The sequence below is a fragment of the Phacochoerus africanus genome, chromosome 8 (genome assembly GCF_016906955.1).
Source record: "Phacochoerus africanus isolate WHEZ1 chromosome 8, ROS_Pafr_v1, whole genome shotgun sequence".
NCBI lineage: Eukaryota > Metazoa > Chordata > Mammalia > Artiodactyla > Suidae > Phacochoerus > Phacochoerus africanus.
Genome location: NC_062551.1, coordinates 62,300,391 through 62,324,744, shown reverse-complemented (window position 1 = coordinate 62,324,744; position 24,354 = coordinate 62,300,391). Strand labels below are relative to the sequence as shown.

The 24,354-nt window shown below is 44.9% G+C and overlaps 1 protein-coding gene across 1 annotated transcript; it reads right to left on the bottom strand.

The window, feature by feature from the left end:
• Nucleotides 1–1,429: 1,429 nt before the first annotated feature.
• LOC125132976 (zinc finger protein 256-like) lies at nt 1,430–24,287 on the bottom strand. The gene is made up of 5 exons (XM_047790897.1): nt 23,996–24,287; nt 20,162–20,224; nt 16,670–17,864; nt 16,140–16,266; nt 1,430–3,858 (listed from the first exon to the last, which is right to left on the bottom strand). The coding sequence occupies exons 3-5, from the start codon at nt 16,718–16,720 to the stop codon at nt 1,538–1,540; spliced, it is 2,499 nt and encodes an 832-aa protein (XP_047646853.1). The 5' UTR covers nt 16,721–17,864; nt 20,162–20,224; nt 23,996–24,287; the 3' UTR covers nt 1,430–1,537.
• Nucleotides 24,288–24,354: the final 67 nt, after the last annotated feature.

Sequence of the window (24,354 nt, the reverse complement as noted above, 5' to 3'; positions counted from 1 at the left end):
GGCAACGCCTGATCCTTAACCCACTGAGCAAGGCCAGGGATGGAACTCGTCAACCTCATGGTTCCTAGTCAGATTCCTAACCACTGTGCCAAGACAAAACTCCTGTCCAACTCTTTGAAAAATAGGTTTGGCGATCTGATATTCATTCTACTTTCTCATGCCCTCTGGGGCCCAGTCTTGCCTCAATGACAGCAAACAGAGTGAGCAATGAAGAACTTTCCACTCGAGTCAACAGGACTGCCACCTGGGTCACAAGAAACACGTCTCTGGACTACAAACTCCTTTTTTACTTACTTGCATGGTAATGACCTTGAGATGAATACCACTAATAGGCTATAGGCATCCACAAAAGCTTTTGATTATTTCCAAAGACACTGACTTAAGCTACACAAGATAAGCATACCTGGAGAACCTCATATTTGTGTATATACTCACCTTGGACAGCCACTATCACAGGCATCTCTGGACACACATTTAGAAGAGATATATCTCATGCAGTTAGATGCAGTCTCCCCCAACTCCTATTAAACCAGTGTTTTTGTAGAAATTATAGTTTTCCCTGACCCCTATGGTCTTAACACTAGTGACCATCACTCACTGAATTCTGGATAACTGGGGACATGGCTCTCTGCAGGACCTGAGGAAGAGATTCCCCTCAACAGTACTGACATCCCCTGTGAACAAGGGGAAAAATCCATGCTGCTCCCAGAAACACTTGAGGTTGTCACAGCTGACCCTACCTCAGGGTGATCTCAGGGTCTCCTAAAACTTATAGAATCCAGGACTCAAATTAGGACTAGCTCTGCAGTCTCTCCTAGGAGGCCATGGGCAGAAATGCAGACTTGGCAAAAACATAAGCTAATGTCTGCCTCTGTAATGTCTCCTCTGAGGCACAGAAAGTACCTATAAAAATTGCTTACCTCTTCATGCTTGTAGAGCCCAATCTGTTTATAAACCACCCAACATAGTAGATAGAACATCCAAGATTAAAAAGGACTTTTTAATCTTTTTTTGTGGGGCTGGCAGCTCTTTAGCTAGAAATGTGGAAGCTGAAAAAAATCTATCACAAGTATCTCAAGACCAACATTTTCCTGAAAATGGCAGTCATCCTCAGCAAGCTGCCAGTCAAACCCATATGGGATTCTCTGGGCCAATACTGGTCCATACCCAAGCTGGTCAGAAAGAAGGGAATGAGGATATCCCAAGGGCTCAGGCTATTCCTAATTTCCTCCAACAAACAAGGGAACAGAGTCAGCTTCCCTGAGCACATTGGAGTGAGTGATGCACTGTGGGGACCTGCCAGGATATAGAGATGAAGTGGATTTGGCCACAGAAACTGGCAGTGAAATAAATCTGCCAGCAACCTAGGCAGGTTAAAGAGTGCAACACAGTCACACATGCTTCCCACATAAGTGAAAATTATGAGGAATCTCTTCACTGTTTGTATTTGGATATATGACATTCAATTCAGCGAGTGCCTCACAATTTCCTCCAGTATTGTTACAGTAAACAAGGAAATTACACATTTCTTACATATCTAAGTCCTTTCTCCAGTGTGAACTCTCTGGTGCTGAGAGAGGTTAGATTTTCGGCTAAAAGACTTCCCACATTCGCTGCAGTCATAAGGCCTTTCTCCTGTGTGAACTCTCTGATGATAATGAAGGGTGGAACGAGAGGTAAAAGATTTCCCACAGTCACTGCATTCATAAGGCCTTTCTCCTGTGTGAACTCTCTGGTGAATAACGAGGTGAATTCTTTGAGTAAAGGACTTCCCACAGTCACTACACTCGTGAGGCCTTTCTCCTGTGTGAACTCTTCGATGTCGAATGAGTATTGAGCTATTGGTAAAACATTTCCCACATTCACTGCACTTATAAGGCCGTTCTCCAGTATGAACTCTCTGATGATAGCCCAGGGCAGAGACAGAAGTAAAAGATTTCTCACATTCGCTGCACTCATAAGGCCTTTCTCCAGTGTGAACTCTCCGGTGTTTAGAAAGATATGAATTCTGGCTAAAGGATCTCCCACAATCACTACATTCATAAGGCTTTTCTCCAGTGTGAACTCTCTGGTGTTGATTCAATTGAGAACTATCCCTAAAAGATTTCCCACATTCACTGCAGTCAAAAGGCCTTTCTCCTGTGTGAACTCTCTGATGACAACGGAGGGCAGAGCTAGAGGTAAAAGACTTCTCACATTCACTGCACTCATAAGGTCTTTCTCCTATGTGAATTTTCTGATGATAACGAAGGGCAGAGCCAGAGGTAAAAGATTTTCCACATTCATTACATTCATAAGGCCTTTCTCCTGTGTGAACTCTCTGGTGTATATTGAGATGATTTCTTTGGGTAAAAGACTTCCCACATTCATTGCATTCATACGGCCTTTCTCCTGTGTGAACTCTACGGTGTCGAATGAGTATTGGTCCATTGGTAAATGACTTCCCACATTCACTGCACTCATAAGGTTTTTCTCCTGTGTGAACTCTCTGATGATAACAGAGAGCAGAACCAGAGGTAAAAGATTTGCCACATTCACTACATTCATACGGCCTTTCCCCAGTGTGAACTCTCTGGTGTTGAGAGAGGTAAGATTTGTGGCTAAAGGATTTCCCACATTCATTGCACTCATAAGGTCTTTCTCCTGTGTGAACTCTTCGGTGTATAATGAGGTGATTTATTTGGGTAAAAGATTTCCCACAATCAGTACACTCATAAGGCCTTTCTCCTGTGTGGACTCTCTGATGATAACGTAGGCCAGAGCTAGAGGTAAAAGACTTCCCGCATTCCCGACATTTATAAGGCTTTTCTCCAGTGTGAACTCTCTGATGATAACGAAGGGCAGAGCTAGAAGTGAAAGATTTCCCACATTCACTGCACTCATAAGGCTTTTCTCCTGTGTGAACCCTCCAGTGTTCCATGAGGTCAGATTTTCGTCTAAAGGACTTCCTACATTCAGTGCACGCATAACTCATTTCTCCAGTGTGCACTGTCTGTTGTTGAACAGAGATGGAGCTATGGCTAAAAGACTGTGCACAACAATGGCACATGTAACAGTTTCCTCCAGTGTGACTTCCCTGGGGATAAATGTGGACAAATTCTTGGCTAAATGATTTCCCACATTTGCTGCATTTGTACTGCCTTGCCCCAGTATGAATTCTTCGATGTTGATTGAGAGCTGAATTTCCCCTAAATGATTTTCCACAGTCGCCACAGTCATAAAGCCTGTCGCCAGTGTGGACTCTCCGGTGCACTATTAATGAGGATTTATATGTGAATGTTTTCCCACATTCACTGCACACAAAACGCTGTCTTTCAGTGTAGACACTCTGGTCCTGAACAAGTGTGTGTTTGGAACTGAAGGCTTTCTTGCATGTACCGCAGGGGTGATGACTTTTTCTGCTCTGTGAAGTTTCCATGGAGCGGGTGATTGTGTTTGGCTTCTCCTCAGTGTGAATGGCCTGTTGCTTCAGATGTCCTGTAGTGGGTAGGAGGTCCTTTCCAACCTCTCTGGAGGTAAAAGGCTCCCCTGACACAGTGAAATTACAGCTATTCACAAATGACGCCCTGTCCACACTGCTTAGGAATGGTTTTTCACACATGTGCTGCTCCTGGTTCTGCTGAAGGTCTGCACTGAAATAAAATCCTTTTGTACATGCTCCACACTTGAATAGTTTATGGCTGTGTTGTGTTCCCTGCTGCTCAGGCAAATGGAAAATGTCTCTCAATAGTGGACCACACATTTCACAGGGTTGAGTCTTCTGGGAAGATGAAGGTTCCTTGGAAGTCCTGGCCTGTGATGTTCCTACAGAAAAACTCTGTTCAAAGGGTACTTCAATATCCTCTTCACTCCAAAAACCTAAATATAAAGAAATACTGGTGATGTACACTTTCACTTTATTGCAAAGGGCAATCCAAACATAAACATGCAAAGGGAACAAACAAAAAAAGAGCAGGGCTAACTGTATTATATGTCAGACAAGATAGACTTTAAATAACTGTCAATAACAAAAGCAATAAATCCCACTCCTGGGCATCTATCCAGAGAAAACCATAACTCGAAAAGACACATGTACTCCAATGTTCAATGCAGCACTATTTGCAATAGCCAAGACATGGAAACAACCTAAATGTCCATCAACAGAGGAGTAGATAAAGAAGATGTGGTACACATATACAATGGAGTATTACTCAGCCATTAAAAGGAAAGAAATAACAGCATTTGTAGCAACATGGATAGACCTAGAAATTATAATGCTAGGTGAAGTCAGTCAGACAATGAGACACCAACATCAAATGCTATCACTTACATGTGGAATCTAAAAAAAGGACACAATGAACTTCTTTGCAGAAGAGATACTGACTCACAGACTTTGAAAAACTTAATGGTTTCCAAATGAGACAGGTTGAGGGGTGGGGGGATGCACTGAGGGTTTGGGATGGAAATCCTGTAAAATTTAGTTGTGATGATTGTTGTACACCTGTAAATGTAATAAAATTCATTAAGCAATAAAAAAATAACAAAGGAGATCATTATAAAATGATAAAGCAATCAATTCATCAGAGGATATAACAATTATAAGTATATACACACCCAATATTGGAGCACCTAAATATATTAAGCAAACACTAACAAATCTCAAAGTAGCAACGGACAGCAATGTAGTAACAATAGAAGTAAAATATCCCATTCTAGACAATGTATAGATTACCAAAAAAAATCAAAAAGAAAATGTTGGGCTTCAACTCCACCTAAGACCAAATGAACTTAACAGACATGTTCAAAACATTCTATCCAACTATAGGAGGACACACATTCTTCTCAAGTGCACATAGAACATTTTCTAGGATAGACCACATGTTAGGTCACAAAACAAGTATGTGGCTCAGTGGTTAACGAATCCGACTAGGAACCATGAGGTTGCGGGTTCGATCCTTGGCCTTGCTCAGTGGGTTAAGGATCTGGCATTGCCATGAGCTGTGGTGTAGGTCACAGATGTTGCTCAGCTCTGTCATTTCTGTAGCTCTGGTGTAGGCCAGCAGCTACAGCTCCGATTCAACCCCTAGCCTGGGAACCTCCATATGCTGCAGGTACAGCCCTAGAAAAGACAAAAATAAAACAAATTAAGAAGATGGAAATCATATCAAGTGTCCCTTTTTTTTTTGTCTTTTTGCTATTTCTTGGGCCGCTCCCGTGGCATATGGAGGTTCCCAGGCTAGGGGTCGAATCGGAGCTGTAGCCACCAGCCTACGCCAGAGCCACAACAACAAGGGATCCGAGCCGCATCTGCAACCTACACCACAGCTCATGGCAACACCGGATCGTTAACCCACTGAGCAAGGGCAGGGACCGAACCTGCAACCTCATGGTTCCTAGTCGGATTCGTTAACCACTGCACCACGACGGGAACTCCCTCAAGTGTCCTTTTCAATCACAATGGTATGAAACTAGAAATCATTAACAAAAGGAAACCTGGAAAATCCACAAATATTTGGAATCTTTTTCTTTTATTTTTATAGCTGTACCTGTGGCATACAGAAGCTCCCAGTCTAGGGGTTGAATCAGAGCTGTAGCTGGGGCCACATCCTGGGCAACACAAGATCTGAGTCATATCTGCAACCTATGCCACAGCTTGTGGCAATGCCAGATCCTTAACCCACTAAACGAGGCCAAGGATCAGACCCACACCCTCACAGAGACAACACTGAGCCCTTAGAGGGATAAGCCACAACAGGAACTCCTTAAATATGTGGAATTTATATTCCACACACTCCTGAACAACTAATCACAGAAGAAATAAAAAATATATTCTGACAAATAAAAATGGAAACACATGAAAATTAATGGAATACATCAAAAATAATTGTAAGAGGAAACTTTAAAGCAATCAGAGCCTACATTAAGGAAAAACAAATCTCAAATAAACAATCTAACTCAATCATACCTAAGGTATGAAAAAAGAATAAATGAAGGTTAAAGTTAGCAAAATTAAGCAAATAAAGATTAGAAGAGAAATAAATGAAATAGCAGAAAAACAATAGAAAACATCAATGAAATTAAGTTTTTTGAAAAGATAAATTGGAGTTCCCACCGAGATGCAGCAGAAACGAATCTGACAAGGAACCATGAGGTTGCAGGTTCAATCCCTGGCCTCACTCTGTGGGTTAAGGATCCATCGTTGCCGTGAGCTGTGGTATAGGTCACAGATGCGGCTCGGATTTGGCATTGCTGTGGCGGTGGTGTAGGCCAGCAGCTGTAGCTCTGATTAGACCCCTAGCCTGGGCACCTCCATATGCCATGGGTGTGGCCCTAAAAAGACAAGACTAAAAAAAGAAAAAAAAAAGATAAATTGACAAACTGCTAGCTAGATTATAAAAAAAGAGAGATGACTCGGAATCAGAAATTAAAGAGTAGAGATTACAACTGATACTGCAGGAATACAATCAATCAGAAGAAACTACAATTAACAATTACTTGCAGAGTTCCCGTCGTGGCACAGTGGTTAACGAATCCGACTAGGAACCATGAGGTTTCGGGTTCAGTCCCTGGCCTTGCTCAGTGGGTTAAGGATCCGGCGTTGTTGTGAGCTGTGGTGTAAGTCACAGATGCGGCTTGGATCCCACGTTGCTGTGGCTCTGGCATAGGCCGGAGGCTACAGCTCCGATTGGACCCCTAGCCTGGGAACCTCTATATGCCTCAGAAGCAGCCCTAGAAAAGGCAAAAAGAGGAGTTCCCGTCGTGGCGCAGTGGTTAACAAATCCGACTAGGAACCATGAGGTTTCAGGTTCGGTCCCTGCCCTTGCTCAGTGGGTTAACGATCCAGCATTGCCATGAGCTGTGGTGTAGGTTGCAGACGTGGCTCGGATCCCTTGTTGTTGTGGCTCTGGTGAAGGCCGGTGGCTACAGCTCCGATTCGACCCCTAGCCTGGGAACCTCAATATGCCACGGGAGCGGCCCAAGAAATAGCAAAAAGACAAAAAAAAAAAAAGGTAAATAGACAAAAAACAAAACAAACAAAAAAACAATTACTTGCCAACAAATTAGATAACCTGGAAGAAATGGATAAATTCCTATAAGCATAAAACCTACCAAAAGTGAATTATGAAGAAATAGAAAATATGAATAGACCTGTAACTGGTAAGGAGACTGAATCACTAACAAAAACACTCCCAGTGAAAGAAAGCCAAGGACTAGATAGAATAACTGGGAATTCTACTAAATATTTCAAGAACTAATATAAGTCCTTCTCAAAGTCTTCAAAAAATTGAAGATGGAACAATTCCAACTTCATTTTATGAGACCATAATTACTCTTGATATCAAAGCCATTTAAGGGTAATACAACAATAAAATTATAGATCAATATCCTTCATAAACACAGATGCAAAAATCCTCAAAATACTTGCAAAACAAAAGCAACAGCACTAAATGAAGCATACATCACAATTAGGTAGAGTTTGTATCTGGGATGCGAGGATGGTTCAACAACATGGGCAAATCAATGTGATATAGCACCTTAACAGAATGACAGATAAAAATCATAATCATATCAATAGATGCTAAAAAAGCATTTGACAAAATTCAGTATCCTTCATGATAAAAATACTCAAGTTAGATATGGAAGGATTGCACCTCTACACATTGGACAAACCCAAGGCTGATATATTCAACATTCAAAAGGTAAAAGAAGGAGTTCCTTTTAAAAGGTCATGGCGCAGCGGAAAGGAATTCGACTAGCAACCATGGGGTTGCGGGTTCAATCCATGGCCTTGCTCAGGGGGTTAAGGATATGGCTTTGCTGTGAGCTGTGGTGTAAGTCACAGATGCAGCTCGGATCCCACGTTGCTGTGGCTCTGGGGTAGACCAGTGGCTACAGCTCCAATTCTACCCCTAGCCTGGGAACCTCCATATGCTGCGGGTGCAGCCCTAAAACAACAAAAGACGAAAAAAAAAAAAAGCTAAAAGGTTTTCCTCTAACATACTGAAACAGACAAGGATGCCTACTCTCTCCACTTTTGTCCAACGTACTAATGGAAGTTCTAACTAAAATAAGGACAGACGGGAGTTCCCTGGTGGCTCAGTGGGTTTAAGAATCTGGCATGGTTAGAGTTCCCTTCCTGGTTCAGCAGTTAAAAATTCATGAGTAAGGAGTTCCCATCGTGGCTCAGTGGTTAAGGAATCCAACTAAGAACCATGAGATTGCCGTTTCGATCCCTAGCCTTTCTCAGTGGCTTAAGGATCTGGTGTTGGCGTGAGCTGTGGTGTAGGTTGCAGACATGGCTCGGATCCCATGTTGCTGTGGGTCTGGCATAGGCTTGCAGCTACAGCTCCGATTAGACCCCTAGCCTGGGAACCTCGATATGCCACGGGAGTGGCCCGAGAAAAGGCAAAAAAGGAGTTCCCATTGTGGAGCAGTGGTTAACGAATCCGACTAGGAACCATGAGGTTGAGGGTTCGATCCCTGGCCTTGCTCAGTGGGTTAAGGATCCGGCATTGCCGTGAGCTGTGGTGTGGGTCGCAGACGCAGCTCAGATCGCATGTTGCTGTGGCTCTGGCATAGGCCGGTGGCTACAGCTCCAATTGGACCCCTAGCCTGGGAACCTCCATATGCTGCGGCAGCGGCCCAAGATATGGCAAAAAGACAAAAAAAAGGCAAAAAAAAAAGACCAAAAAAAAATTTCATGAGTAAGTGATGCCTGGCCTCACTCAGTAGGTTAGGGATCTAGTGTTGCCATTAGTTGTGGTGTAGGTCACAGATGCGGCTCAGATCCTGTGTTGCTGTGGTATAGCCTGGCAGCTCTAGCTCCAATTAGACCCCCAGCCTGGAAATTTCCAATTGCCACAATTGGAAATTGCCACAATTGCAGCCCTAAAAACCAACCAACCAACCAAACAAGAATCCAGCATGGTCAATGCTGTGGTTCGGGTTCAATATGTGGCCCGGAAATTTCCAAATTCCATAAGCATGAACAAAAAACCCCCCAAAATACAAAAAACAAAAACACAGTAACAATAGAGTAAAAAGAAAATATAGACATCCAAATAGGGGAATGGAAGAAGTAAAACTGTTTGCAGGTAACACATTCTTACATGTAGAAAAACACAAACTTTCACCTAATAAATGAATTCAGGGGAGGTCGCGTTGTGGCTCAGCAAAAATGAATCCCAGCAGTATCCATGAGAATGCAGGTTCAATCCCTGGCCTCACTCAGTAGGTCGGTGATCCAGCATTGCCGTGAGCTGTGGTGCAGGTCACAAATGTGGCCTGGATCCCGCATTGCTGTGGCTGTGGCCTGGATCCCGCATTGCTGTGGCTGTGGCCCACAGCTGTAGCTCCGACTAGACCCCTAGTCTGGGAACTTCCACATGCCATGGGTGAGGGCCTAAAAAGCAAAAAAAAAAAAAAAGTGAATTCAGTAAAAGTTGCAGATAAAAAATCAATCTACAAATTTCAGTTGTATTAATATACACTAATAATAAACTATCTGAAAAGAAAATTAAGTTAACAGTATCATTTAAAATAGCATCAAAAAGGAGTTCTTTTCATGGCGCATTTGGTTAAGGATCTGGCATTGTCACTGCAGCAGCTTGAGTTGTTGATGTGGTGAGGGTTGAATCCCTGGTATGGGAATTTCCATATGCCTGAGGCATGGCCAAAAAAAAATTTTTTAATAGCATCAGAAATCATAAAATATTCAAGAATAAATTTAAACTGAGTTGAAAGATCTGTATTCTGAAAATTATAAGACAATAATGAAAGAAATTGAAGACAGGAACAAATGAAACGATATCCAGTGTTCTTGGCTAGTAAGAGCTACAGTTAATTTTGCCAAGAGCAATTTACAGATTCGAAATAATCCCTATCAAAATTTGAATGGTATTTTCCAGAGAACTAGAAAAGATAATCCTAAAATTCATATGGAACCACAAAAAAATCCCAACTAGCCAAAGCAATCCTGAGAAAGAATGACAGAACTAGAGGCATCACACTTCTTCATTTCAAAATATTTGGAGTTCCCATCATGGTGCAGTGGAAATGAATCTGACTAGGAACGAGGCTGCAGGTTTGATCCCTGGCCTTGCTCAGTGGGTTAAGGATCCAGTGTTGCTGTAAGCTGTGATGTAGGTCACAGATATAGCTCAGATCCCGAGTTGCTATGACTGTAGGGCATCAGCTGGCAGCTGTAGCTCTGATTCGAACCCTAGCCTGGGAACCTCCGTATGCCACAGGTGTGGCCCTAAAAAGAAAAAAAAAAAAAAAAAAAAAAAAGAAAAAAAGAAAAAAAAAAGAACAGACAACAGAGAAAGGATAGTCTCAGAGTTCCAGCTATAGCTTTGTGAGTTAAGAACCTGACTAGAGGAGTTCCTGTCGTGGCTCAGTGGTTAACAAACCCAACCAGTATCCCTGGCCTAACTCAGTGGGTTAAAGATCCGGTGTTTTTGTGAGCCATGATGTAGGCTGCAGCTGCGGTTCAGATCCTGAGGTGCTGTGGCTGTGGCGTAGGCCGGCAGCTACAGCTCCGATTTGCCCCCTAGCCTTCCAACGTCCATATGCTGAGGGTGCAGCACTAAAAAGACAAAGAAAAAAAAAAGAAAAGTTCTTAAGGAAATTTATTTATTTATTTATTTATTTATTTTTGTCTTTTTGCTATTTCTTGGGCCGCTCCCGTGGCATATGGAGGTTCCCAGGCTAGGGGTCCAATTGGAGCTGTAGCTGCTGGCCTATACCAGAGCCACAGCAATGCAGGATCCGAGCTGTGTCTGCAACCTACACCACAGCTCAGGGCAATGCCGGATCGTTAACCCACTGGGCAAGGGCAGGGATCGAACCTGCAACCTCATGGTTCCTAGTCGGATTCGTTAACCACTGCACCACGACGGGAACTCCCCTTTAAGAAAATTTAAAATGCTACTCCAGCAAATACACAAATGATACAAAACCATCAGGGATATTCCTGATATAAAGTTTTAGTGATCTGAATAGATCAAGTGAGCCACAACACTCCCTTAAGCCAAAGCCTAATCCAGAGTCAGGCCCTAACTCTCTACAATTCTATGATGGCTGAGAGGTGTTGAAAAGCCGCAAAAATATGAAGCTAGCACAGGCTGGTGAATGAGGTTTAAGGAAAGAAGCCAGTCTCCATAACATAAAATTACAAAACTGAAGCAGCAAGTGCTGATGTGCAAGCAGAACCCAAGTTATCCAGACTAAGATAACTAATGAAGGTGGCCATCGTAAACAACGGATTTTCAATGTAGATGAAACGGTCTTACGTGGAAAGAAGAGGGCACCTAGGACTTTCACAGCTAGCGAGAAGCAAATGCCTGGCTTCAAAGCTTCAAAGAATAAGCTGACCTTTTTTTTTTTTTTTTTGGCTGTGTCCAAGGCATGCAGAAGTTCCAGGGATCAAACCCAAGCCACAGCAGTGAAAATGCCAAATCCTTAATTGTTAGGCTACAAGAGAACTCAAAGCTGACCTCTTATGAGAGGCTAATGCAGCTGGTGAATTGAAGCTAAAGCCAATACTTATTTACCATCCTGAAAACCTTTCTCTTTTTTTGGCTGTGCCAGCAGCACGAGAAAATTCCCGGGACAGGGATTGAACCCACACCGCAGTTGCAGCCTGCAACACAGCTTCAGCAATGCCAGATCCTTGACCTGCTGTACCCCAAGGGAGCTTCCTATTGTCCTAAAGATCTTGAGACTAGATCTTGAGAACTGTATTAAATCTGGAGTTCCTGTCGTGGCTCAGTGGTTAATGAATCTGACTAGGAACCATGAGGTTGCAGGTTTGATCCCTGGCCTCACTCAGTGGGTTAAGGATCCAGCATTGCCGTGAGCTGTGGTATAGGTCAAAGACACGCCTTGGATCCTGCGTTGCTGTGGCTCTGGTGTAGGCCGGCGGCTACAGCTCTAATTAGACCCCTAGCCTGGGAATCTCCATATGCTGCGGGTGAGGCACTAGAAAAAGACCAAAAAAAAAAAGAATTATATCTACTCTGCATATGCTTTGTAAATGGAACAAAGCCTGGATGACAGCACATGTGTTTACAACATAGTTTACTAATTTTGTGTGTGTGTGTCTTCTTAGGCACATGGAGGTTCCCAGGCTAGGGGTCAAATCAGAGCTGCAGCCGCCGGCCTACACCACAGCCACAGAAACGTCAGATTCGAACCTCGTCTGCGACCTACACCAGAGCCCACAGAAACACCAGATTCCCAACCCACTGAGCAAGGCCAAGGATCGAACCTGCATTCCCATAGACACTAGTCAGATTTGTTTCTGGTGAACAACAAGGGGAACTCCTAATTTTTTTTTAAATGGCTGTATCCATAGCATATAGAAGTTCCCAGGCCAGGGACTGAATCCAAGCTGCAGTTATGACCTATGCCACAGCTGTGGCAATGCTGGATTCTTAAACCCACTGTGCAGGGCCAGGGAACCCTCACCTCTGCATCTACCTGAGCTATGGCAGTTGGAGTCTTAACTCACTGCACCACAGGAGGAACTCCAACTTTATTGAATGTTTTAAGACTACTGTTGAGGGAGTTCCCGTCATGGCACAGCGGAAACAAATCTGACTAGGAACCATGAGGTTACAGGTTCGATCCATGGCCTCACTCAGTGGGTTAAGGATCCAGGTTGCCATGAGCTGTGGTGGTCGCAGATGTGGCTCAGATCTGGCATTGCTGTGGCTGTGATGTAGGCCAGTGGCTACAGCTCTGATTAGACCCCTAGCCTGGGAACCTCCATATGCTGAGGATCCGGCCCTAAAAAGACAAAAAGACAAAAAAAAAAATGCTGTTCATTGACAATGCACCTGGTCACCCGAGAGCTCTGAAGGCAATGTAAAAGATAGTGCTGTTTCCATACCTACTAACACAACATCCATTCTGTAGCCCATGGATCAAGAAGTAGTTTAGACCATCAAGTCTTAATATATCTCAGGAGTTCCCTGGTGGTCTAGCTGTTAGGGATCCAGCACTGTCACTGCTGTGGCTCATGTCACACCTGCAGCTCAGATTTGATCCCTAACCCAGGAAATATGCCAAGAAAAAAAGAACATCTGTGGGAATTATGAGAAGAGGTCAAAATACCAACATTGACAAGAGTTTGGTAAAAGATGATTCCAACCATCATGGATGACATTGAGCAGCTCAAGACTTCATGGAGAAAATAACTGCAGATGTGGTGGAAATAGCAAGAGAACTAGAATTAGAAGTGGAGCTGGAAGATGACTGAATTGCTGCAATCTCATGAGGAGTTGCTTCTTATGGATGAGGACAGAGAGTGGCTTCTTAAGATGGAATCTACTCCTTCACCAGTAGATATTGTGAAGATTGTTGAAATGACAACAAAGGATTTAGAATACTTCATAAACTCCGTTGATAAAGCAGCAGTAGGATCTGAGAAGCCTGACCCCAGTTTTGAAAGTTCTACTGTGTGCAAAGTGCTATCAAACAATATTGCATGGTACAGAGAACCATCTGAGAAATGAAGAGTCCATCAAAGTGGCAAACTTCATTGGTGTTTTATTTGGAGAAATTGCGACAGCCACCCCAACCAGCAATAACCACCACCCTCATCATGTAGCAGCCTATTTAGTCAAAATTAAGGCAAGACTCTTCAACAGCAAAAAGATACAACTCACTGAAAGCTCAGATGATGGTTAGCATTTTTTTTAGCAATAAAGTATTATTTATCTAATGCATATACAGTGTTTTTACGGACAAAATACTATGGCACACTTAACAAATTACAGATAGTATAAACATAACATTTATACCCACTGGGAAACCAAGAAGTTTATGTGACTTGCTTTATTGTGATACTCACTTCACTGTGGTGCTCTGGAACCAAACATGCAATATATCTGAGTTATGCCTGGCTATGGATGAATGGATAAATAAAGCCTGGTATTTATATGCAATGGAGTATTAGCCATAAAAAAGTAAATAATGCATTTGTGACAACATTGATGAATGTGGAAGGCATTATCCAAAGTGAAATAAGCCAGAGAAAAATAAATACTATATGCTCTCACTTACATATGGAATGTTGAAAAAAAAAAAAAATTGAACCCATAAAAACAAGAGTAGAGGTGTTCCTGTCGTGGCTCAGTGGTTAATGAATCTGACTAGGAACCATGACGGTGCGGGTTCGATCCCTGGCCTCGCTCAGTGGGTTAGGGACCCGGCGTTGCCGTGAGCTGTGCTGTAGGTCAAAGACACAGCTCGGACCTGGCATTGCTATGGCTGTGGTGTAGGCTGGCAGCTACAGCTCCAATTAGATCCCTAGCCTGAGAACCTCCATGTGCCATGGGAGCGGCCCTAGAAAAGGCAAAAAGGCAAAAAGCCAAAAAAAAAAAAACAAAACAAGAGTAGAATGTAGAATAACAGGGCCTCAGGGCTCGGGCTAGAGGAAATGGGGAGATGGTAGTCAGTTGTAAAATGAATAAGAGGAGTTCCCACTGTGGTGCAGTAGGTTAAGAATCAGACTGCAGGGCTATGGGGGTGAGGGGTCGATCTTCAGCAAGGCTCAGTGGGTTAAAGGATCCAGCGCTGCCACCATTTCAGCACAGGATGCAGCTGCAGCTCAGAATCAACCCCTGGCCTAGAAACTTCCATATGCCATGGGGATGGTCATAAAATTAAAAAATAAAATAAGGAGTTCCTGTCGTGGCGCAGTGGTTAACAAATCCGACTAGGAACCATGAGGTTTCGGGTTCGATCCCTGGCCTTGCTCAGTGGGGTAAGGATCCGGCGTTGCCGTGAGCTGTGGTATAGGTTGCAGACACGGCTCGGATCCCGAGTTGCTGTGGCTGTGGCATAGGCCAGCGGCTATAGCTCCGATTAGACCCCTAGCCTGGGAATCTCCATACACTGCAGGAGCGGCTCTAGAAAAGGCAAAAAGACAAAAAAATAAAAATAAAAAGTAAAAATAAATAAAATAAAATGAATAAGCTCTGAAGATGTTAAGTACAGAGTGGTGAATATAGTTAATAATGCTGTACTGCATACTTCGAATTTGCTAAGAGAGGAATTCCCTGGTGGCCTAGAGAATAAAGATCCAGCACTGTCACTGTGGTGGTACAGGTTCAATCTCTGGCTGGCTAACTTCCACATACCAGGAGAATAGCCAAAAAGAAAAAAAAATTTTGGTAAGAGAGTAGATCTTAAGTTTTCTCACACACACAAAAAAGTTACATATGTGAGGTGGTGGATGTGTTAATTAATTTGATTGTAGTAATCATTTCACAATCATGACTTTGTATATTTTAAATACCTAGAGTATTATTTGTCAATTATACTTCAGTAAAGCTGGAAGAAAGAAAAAAGATTTAAACACTACAAAGAGAACCAAAACAGATGGTCTTGAAAAATAGCCATGGTCCAGGTAAGCTACGAACAAGACAATGCCTACGATTCCCAGAATAGGCAAGAAATGTCAGAAAATAAAAGGGAACAAAACCTGGGACACAGAAGTGCCTTTGAAATCAACTATAACAAAAAAATTGGGTTTTTTTTTGGTTTTTTTTTTGGTCTTTTTGCTATTTCTTTGGGCCGCTCCCGCGGCATATGGAGGTTCCCAGGCTAGGGGTCGAATCGGAGCTGTAGCCACCGGCCTATGCCAGAGCCACAGCAATGCAGGATCCAAGCCGCGTCTGCGACCTACACCACAGTTCACGGCAACGCCGGATCGTTAACCCACTGAGCAAGGGCAGGGACCGAACCCGCAACCTCATGGTTCCTAGTCGGATTCGTTAACCACTGCGCCACGACAGGAACTCCAAAAAAAAATTTTTTAAGTAAAAAAATAAAAGAGGAGCCATGGACCTGGATACATGCACTAGCCAGGGAAAGGGCAAGCAAAGGGGAATGCTTAGCCTTACTGCAAGACTACTGACCTCAAATCCAGCCTTATGAAGGGTGAGGACAGACTGTATTGGGGCTACAGGGAGACAAGACGGCAGTGCACATAAACCATCTGCAGCTTCCACAGCAACCATCCAGAAAGCTGGGGGAACAAGCGGTGCTCAAGGTACATTTGTAAGAAGGACAGAGAACTCTCTGGGGAGAGTAGAGTGAGGCAGGACAGAGAGCATGGTTCAGGTCACTGAGGAGGGTGAGGGCCTTACCTAGTGAGGATATGAGTGCATAGTTCTCCAGCATCACATCACGATACAGGCATCTCTGAGCCTCATCAAGAAGCCTCCACTCTTCCCAGGAGAAGTACAGGGCAATGTCCTCAAAGGTCACACCACCCTGTCATGAATGGGATAGATGAAACCCTAAACATTCTGGCTCTGAAAACCCACCATCCACCTCCTCACCATGTGTTCCACAGCAATTCCCCTGAGGTCTCCCACACTGTGTTGCCACGACACAGACAAACATGGGGCCATCTTTACCCTTAAGTCCCCAATCCCTGGGCCCATGGGCCCTCAACTCCCAGTCGTCCATGTGCACATCTTCAGGCCCCACAGCTGCAATCCCGCAGCTCTACCACTTCCGTGCTCCACACCACAGGCTTCTCTCTGGACTCACTCATGCACTCATGTACTTGGAACATGGCAACCAGAAAGTGCTTAACAAAATCAAACGTGATCTAGTACTACCTCAGTCCTTCCAGGGACCCCAGAGCGAGAGCCCTGAATATGTGCCTTGCCTCTAACGTCTGTTCCACTTTAGCCACCAGAAACAATGAGAACTGGGACATCCTCGGCTGCCTTATGTAGGTTCCTAAGGGCCTCTTCAACCTTCAGAACCTGGGGGGAAGGGGAGGGCGACCAAGGCTGGGCCCCATGAGGGCGGGACTCCCGTGTATCCCCACCCAGCCCTGGAACCAGGGCCCTCGAGCTGACTAACCTCTGCGCCTCGGTCCTCAATGCTGCCTCTCACCAGATCCTGTGCCTCTTTGTATTTGTCATTCCCATTCCAGTCCGTTCATTCTCTGGGCAGATTTTTGAAAACTTTTAAAGCCCTAACCCAGACCGTTCTCAACCAGTTCACAACCCTCCATGGCTCCCAGGGTCCTCGCTCCCTCTGCCAATCCAGGCGCGATTCCACCTCGCGGTGTTTGTTTCCTGCAGACATCTGATGGGCCCCAGGTTTCCCGAATCCTCGGGGCTCAGCCTGACCTCCGAGCCTTTGCACCTGCGGGTCCCTCCCCTGTACCCTCTCCCACGCGCCGTCACACCGTCCGTCGAAATAGGGCGGCACCCACGACCGCCTCGCCGTCCTGGACTCCGGGGCCCGGGCTGCAGGCACCTCGCCCTCGGGACTTCAGCGTCTGGTGGCGGAGGGCGGGGAGGGCCTGCGGACGAGCGTTTACCTGAGGCGGGTCCCTCGGCTCGGCCGCCGCCATCGGGCTCTGCGGGCGACACCGGCCAGGAGCGACGGGAGAGGAGGGGGAGGCGGGCACGGCGGTCCCTATCCCGGGCCAGGTGTGGGACACTCCGGGCGGCGTCACAGAAACCTCAGACCCGCCTCTGTGCCGTGGGGACAGCGCCTCCTCTCGGACCTTTTTGGTCCCGTCACCTCGATTCTGACACAACGCCCCCGGAGCTGGAACAGAACCTAGAAGAGCGAAAACAACCGCCACAAAGAGGACGCAGGAAGTCCCGCCCCGGCGGGATGCGCACGCGCAGAAACTCCTCGCTGATTCATTACTGGTTCATAACGGCGGCCTCTCCTCCTGACGTCTTCTGGGTAATGTAGTCCGCAGCGCTCTAGAGGCTGTCCCCAAAGGCATTAGCTTGGCAGCCTTCTGGGGAAGACTGGACTGTGGGTCTAGGACCTCTGCTCGTTGTTAAAGGCAGCGAATAGACATTATCTCAGACTCCATGAAGCTCAGCCGGCTCCTAGAGGATGAAACTATTATTTGATATCGTTCCATAGTCGTTCAGACCTAAAATGAGTCCATACACAGCTGGAAATGTTGTTATTGCTCTTCAAATGCACGTGGCCTGAAGTGTTACTCACTTTTGTGAATTTCAGGATGGTTGGTCAGGAAGAAGAAAATAAGATTCCATAAAGCTGACTAACTTCAGCAAACAAGTTAGAAGGGTGTTAAGCGGCATTGAAGCAGGTGGACAAGCAGGAGCTTTGCCTCTAGTTCCCACAGAAAACGTCTCCCTTGCCTGTATTATCAGTCATTTTGGGAAGTGGAAGCAAGAATCAACATAATCAACAGAAGAGGGGGCAAAACAGAAAGTGCCAAACTAAGTCCTCTCAATTTCATAAAAGGTAATTTTTGTTTTGTGGCTTTCTTTGAATTGTAACAATTGTGTCTGCTAACTATATATACTTTATGGATGTTGAGCTCATTTATTTATTTAACTTATTTGGTAAGGAGGAAATAGTAAATGAGAGTTGTGTTCGTGGGCCAAGACTGCCAATAACATTTGAATACTACTGAAACCAAGGGTAGTTATCAGTTAGTCATCAATAAATAATAAACTATAACCTCCCTTGATGATCAAACACATTTTGGGTTTTTTATCACTTAATGAATTTTATTACATTTATAGGTGTACAAACTCACTTTGATTTTACAAAAATTTGCATGTACTCTAAGCATCATATAGCCTAAACAATAACATCTTGGCGCAAGAAGTGTTTTTAGGAAATTGAAGACAGCTGTGTCCAGTTTGACAGCTGCTTTAGACTGAGCACCCACCCTTCAACTAACTTTTGATGTCAGAAGGCCAAAACTGCACCCTCAGAACATGCTAATGCTGACATTTTCTGACCATGTGCCCTAAGAATCCTGCAGCTCACTTCTACCTATGCAGAATGACAATTACTGCACCTTTATCTTATCTGTAATTACCTCCTCACCCTCCTCACCCTCCTCACCACTCCCCGTTCCATTTAGCATTATCCCATAAATATCCCTACATCTTGCCTTTTGGGAAGTGGATTTTTTTAAAAATATTTATTTATTAGTTTATTTATTTATTCATTTTTGGCACAGCTTGATATAGGCTCTCAGTTCTCACACCAGGGATCGAACCAGGGCCAAAGTGGTTAAAGCATCAAATTCTAACCACTAAGGAACTCCCTCACTGGTTCTTTAAAATTTCTTTAAAATCTCTTCTACTCCCTTTCTGCTCTCCTTTTTAAGTTTAATTCTTACTTTATATTGAACTATAGCTTTTTATTTGGTTTTTGGTGGCCTTTTTTATTCTTTTTTGGCCACAACCTTGCCGTACTGAAGATTCCCAGTCCAGGGATGGAACATGCACCAGAGCAGTAACTTGAGCCACTGCAGTGACAACTACAGATCCTTAAGCCACTGAGCTACAGAGGAACTCCTATCACACATTTAAGACTGTATTTTCAGGAGTTGCCATCTTGGGTCAGGGGAAGCGAATCTGACTAGCATCCATGAAGACGCAGTTTCGATCTCTGGCTTCGATCAGTGGTTAAGGATCTGACGTTGCCGTGAGCTATGGTGTAGGTCACAGATGCAGCTCGGATCTGGCATTGCTGTGGCTGTGGTGTAGGCCAGCAGGCACAGCTCTGATTAGACCCCTAGGCTGGGAACCTCCACATGCCACAGGTGTGGCCCTAAAAAGGCAAAAAAAAAAAAAAAGACATTTAGGTCTATTAGCAAATATGCTCTCTGACAGGTTGAAAAAATATACTAAAAAAAAAGTGTATGCTGGAGTTCCCGTCATGGCACAGTGGTTAACGAATCCGCCTACGAACCATGAGGTTTCTGGTTCGATCCCTGGCCTTGCTCAGTGGGTTGAGGATCTGGCATTGCCGTGAGCTGTGGTGTGGGTCACAGATGTGGCTTGGATCCCACATCGCTGTGGCTCTGGCGTAGGCCAGTGGCTACAGCTCAGGTTAGACCCCTAGCCTGGGAACCTCCATATGCTGCGGGAGCGGCCCAAGAAATAGCAAAAAGACAAAAAAAAAAAAAAAGAATGCCGATGTAACAGATCACTATTGCTAACTTATTTCACTAGAAATTAAAGTTTCTAAAAAAATAGAAAGAAAAAAGAAATTAAGGTTTATAAGAGTTAAAAATTCTAACATATGTAATTAAAAACTACTAGAAACAATAAGGGGAAAACTCTTCATGCATAGAAATCAAAATATGTCTTTGGCTACACAAATGTATGCACTTTTGTTAACAATGATTCCTTACCACAAAGACGTCACATCCTGAAGAAGTTCCAAGATAAGCCCTTGTCGTTTCACTTTCTTCTTACTTGTTGGAGAAAACAGAAACAGACAAAATCATTTTAAAATACAGGCAACATTGGAGTTCCCATGGTGGCTCAGCAGTTAACAAATCTGACTAGCATCCATGAGGATGCAGGTTCAATCCCTGGCCTTGCTCAATGAGTTAAGGATCCAGTGTTGCCGTGAGCTGTGGTGTAGGTCACAGATGCGGCTTGGATCCCTCGTTGCTGTGGCTGTGGTGTAGGTTGGCTATTACAGCTCCGATGTGGCCCCTAGCTTGGGAACCTCCATAAAAAGACAAAAGACCAAAAAACAAACAAACAAAAAAACCCCACCAAACATAACTTTTAGAAGGTCTCTTGTAGTGCAGTGGATTAAGGATTAGGCATTGTTTCTACAGCTGTGATGTGGGAATTTCTGTAAGCCACAAAACAAACAAACAAAAAACAACTTCCAAAAGCTGTCCACTAAAATACTGTCTATGTGTCACTACTAAGAACTTTTTATAACAAAAAACCATGAAGTTCCCATTGTGGCTCAGCAGGTTAGGAATTTGACTATTATCCATGACGATGCTGGTTCAATCCTTGGCCTTGCTCAGCAGGTTAAAGGATCTGGCATTGCCACGATGCTGTATAGGTCACAGATGCAGCCAAAGGCTGGCAGCTGCAGCTCTGATTCAGCCCCAAGCCTGGGAACTTCCATATGCCAAATGTTCAGCCCTCAAAAGAAAACAAACAAACAAACCCTTTCAACTAAAACAAACATTAAGAGGTACTAAAATATAGTTTAATAAGAGAAATTAATATCAATTGCATACCTAGCACTTTTTATCATAAAGTTATGATTACTTGTCCTACCTGACTAATCCCTCACAGTCACCACCTCCTACAAAGCATTGTGATCATTCTGATTCTTTTTTTTTTTCTCTCAGTACTGCACCCTCAGCATATGGAAGTTCCCAGGCTAGGGGTCGAATCGGAGCTGTAGCCACCAGCCAAAGCCACAGCCACAGCAAAATGGGATCCGAGTCGTGTCTGCAACCTACACCACAGCTCATGGCAACGCCGGATCCACAACCCACTAAGTGAAGTCAGGGATGGAACCCGCATCTTCATGGATACTAGACCGATTCGTTTCTGCTGCGCCACGACAGGAACTCCATTTAGTCAATTTTGAATCAAAATGTCCCAGATGAGTAAACAGCCTGCAAATATATAAAGTTGACTAAACACTGGGAGATTCCAGAAGGAATTTATAACCCAAAGCCTACTCCTGGAACCTGTTTTCCTTGCCCAGCAGGCAAAGCAGAATTGAGAGACTTACACGTCACTGTCAAAGAGCCTGATGACACCCGAGGCTTTCATCATCCCATGGTGTGGGTCTATCATCAGAGTTACCCCAAAAGAAAATATAGAAGGAAGAGAGCAATAGGAGACAAACACATGAGGTGAGCATGCAGTGTCTGTCTCACCCGGACAAAACCCGTGCTGATCTCATGGGGAAGCCTCGGGTGAAACGGTTGTTATGAATGCACTGGACTGGCCGCTAACGTCTACGCAGAACAAGCCCTTCCTCCCCGCCCTTGGACGTGAGAGTTCCTGGATCGTGGTGCTTTGGATACTGGGATTTCCACCAGTGGCCTTTGGTCCTCAGGCTTTCAGACCTGGACCGAATTATACCACCAGCCTTCCTGGTTCTCCAGGTTGCAGCCAAGAGATTATGGGACTTCTCAGCCTCTGTAACCAATTTCTATAATAAATGTCATCTTATATAGACCGTCAGCCCTAAGGAGCCATAGGGGATTGGTTCCAGCCCCCGCCTGCTGGGCACCAGAATCCTCAGATGCTCCATCTCCATACATCAAGGGGCCCAGTACCGGTGGCCCTTCTGGATGCGAGGGTGAAGCAGGTGGTTGGCTGAAGCCTGGGATGTGGAACTCACAGCTATGGAGGACCAACTGTATGTCTATAGCTTACTGCTTCTCCAGACAATATACATTCCCAATTATAGAAAAGCCCCAGCAACCATAAAAGAAACCATCATCACTTCCCAGCAACTGAAAGCAGCTCAGTAGTCACAGGACTGAGAAATCACGAAGGGCTGGGAAATCAAAGGATGATTAGTGCAGCTGTGTCTGACAGCTGGTCTCGTGAACATCAGGATTCTCTCCTTCCAAAGAGGCTGAGAGACAGAGGTTCCTGATGATTGTGTTTCATAGGAATAGCTCTCAGGTCCTTGAGAAATATATCTACAATTGTAAGCTTTTTTTTACTAAATGCTCAAAAAGAGGCTGTGTGTGTGTGTGTGTGTGTGTGTCATTCACCTGGTTTAGAGAGAACTAATAGCAAATTCTCCTGGTGGGGTAATGTTATTTATTTATTTATTTATTTATTTTGTCTTTTCTGCCTTTTCTATGGCCGCTCCTGCGGCATATGGAGATTCCCAGGCTAGGGGTCTCATCAGAGCTGTAGCCACGGGCCTATGCCAGAGCCACAGCAACGCGGGATCCCAGCTGCATCGGCAACCTACACCGCATCTCATGGAACGCCAGAGCCTTACCCCACTGAGCAAGGCCAGGGGTCAAACCCACAACCTCATGGTTCATAGGCGGATTTGTTAACCACTGTGCCACGACGGGAACTCCTTAATTTTATTTGTTTGTTTGTTTGACTTTTATAGGGCCACAGCCGAGGCATACGGGGGTTCCCAGGCTAGGGGTCCAATTGGAGCTGTAGCCACCAGCCTACACCAGAGCCACAACAACTTGGGATCCCAACTGAATCTGCAACCTACACCACAACTCACAGCAACGGCGGATCCTTAACCCACTGAGCGAGGCCAGTGATCGAACCCGAAACCTCATGGTTCCTAGTCGGATTCATTAACCACTGAGCCACGATGGGAACTCTGGGAACTCCTTAATTTTAAACAGTAGGGTACAGGTGTCCATTACATTATACATAATAACAAAAAAAAAGAAAAATTCAAGACATGTTCTTCAACTACTGAAAGCAATTATTCTGTAAAGCATCACAGTATCTAATGACTATATTAGAATCTGTGATGCACCATCTGCCCCCTCAACAGTCGCAACCCTGCTCTCTCTACTCACCCTTCCTTAAAACCCCAGCCCTTAGGGTCTCCCTGCCAGGCACAAGGACTCTCACAGGTGACTGCATTTACCCCAGTCCTTACCCACCAGCAAGACCAAAACACCAAGAAATGGAACTCAGGAGGTCCTGTCGTGGCTCAGCAGTGACAAATCCCACTAGGTTCCATGAGTATGTGAGTTTGATCCCAGGCCCTGCTCAGTGGGTTAAGGATCTGGCATTGCCATGAACTGTGGTGTAGGTTGCAGATGCAGCTTGGATCCAGCGTTGCTGTGGCTGTGATGCAGGCTGGCAGCTGCAGGTCCGATTGGAAAAAGCAAAAAACAAAAAAATCCACAACCTTTTGCTTAAATATGCCTTTTCCACAAGTATTGTTATTCTAGTAAGAATCAAGATGCGATAACCCAGAAGACCACCATCAGGATCACAGCGAGATCACCTAAGATCCCCCCAGAAAGGAAGAATGCACGTTTGCCCCAACCCTGATTCTTGTCTGAAATCCTCTTTTTCTCCTTTTAGGCTATAAAACTCCCTGCAATTCTTCTCCAAAGGACAGCGCAGTGTTTAAGGCACTAGCCTGCGGTGGCCTCCTTTGCCAAAAAACTGGCTCTCTTCCTATTCGGTGCTGGTGGGCAGAGGCCAAATTTCGGCAACGAGCAGGCGCTGGGCACTCGGGGCCTTACCATCTGTTGCAGCGAGAGTGGTGACGGCCTGGAGGACGTGTTTACCTTGTGCCGGTACCTCGGTGAAGCTGCTGCCTCTGAGTCTGTTGTGGGAGCAGCAGCGGAGGAGCAGAGATAGAGAAGGACCGCCCTATCCAAGGTCAGGAGTGGGGCATCCCTACTTCACCTCTGTACCGCGGGACAGCGCCTCCTCTCGGACCTTTCGGGTCCCTGCGCTCGGATCCCGACACGAAGCTCTGGAGTCAGACCAGACCCCGAGCCCCAGAGACGGCTCACCGAGCAGCAGGCCGGAAGTTCCCGCCCCGCTGCCCGGAATCCGCCCAGAAACGCCTCACCCTGAGCTTTCATTGACTCAACTC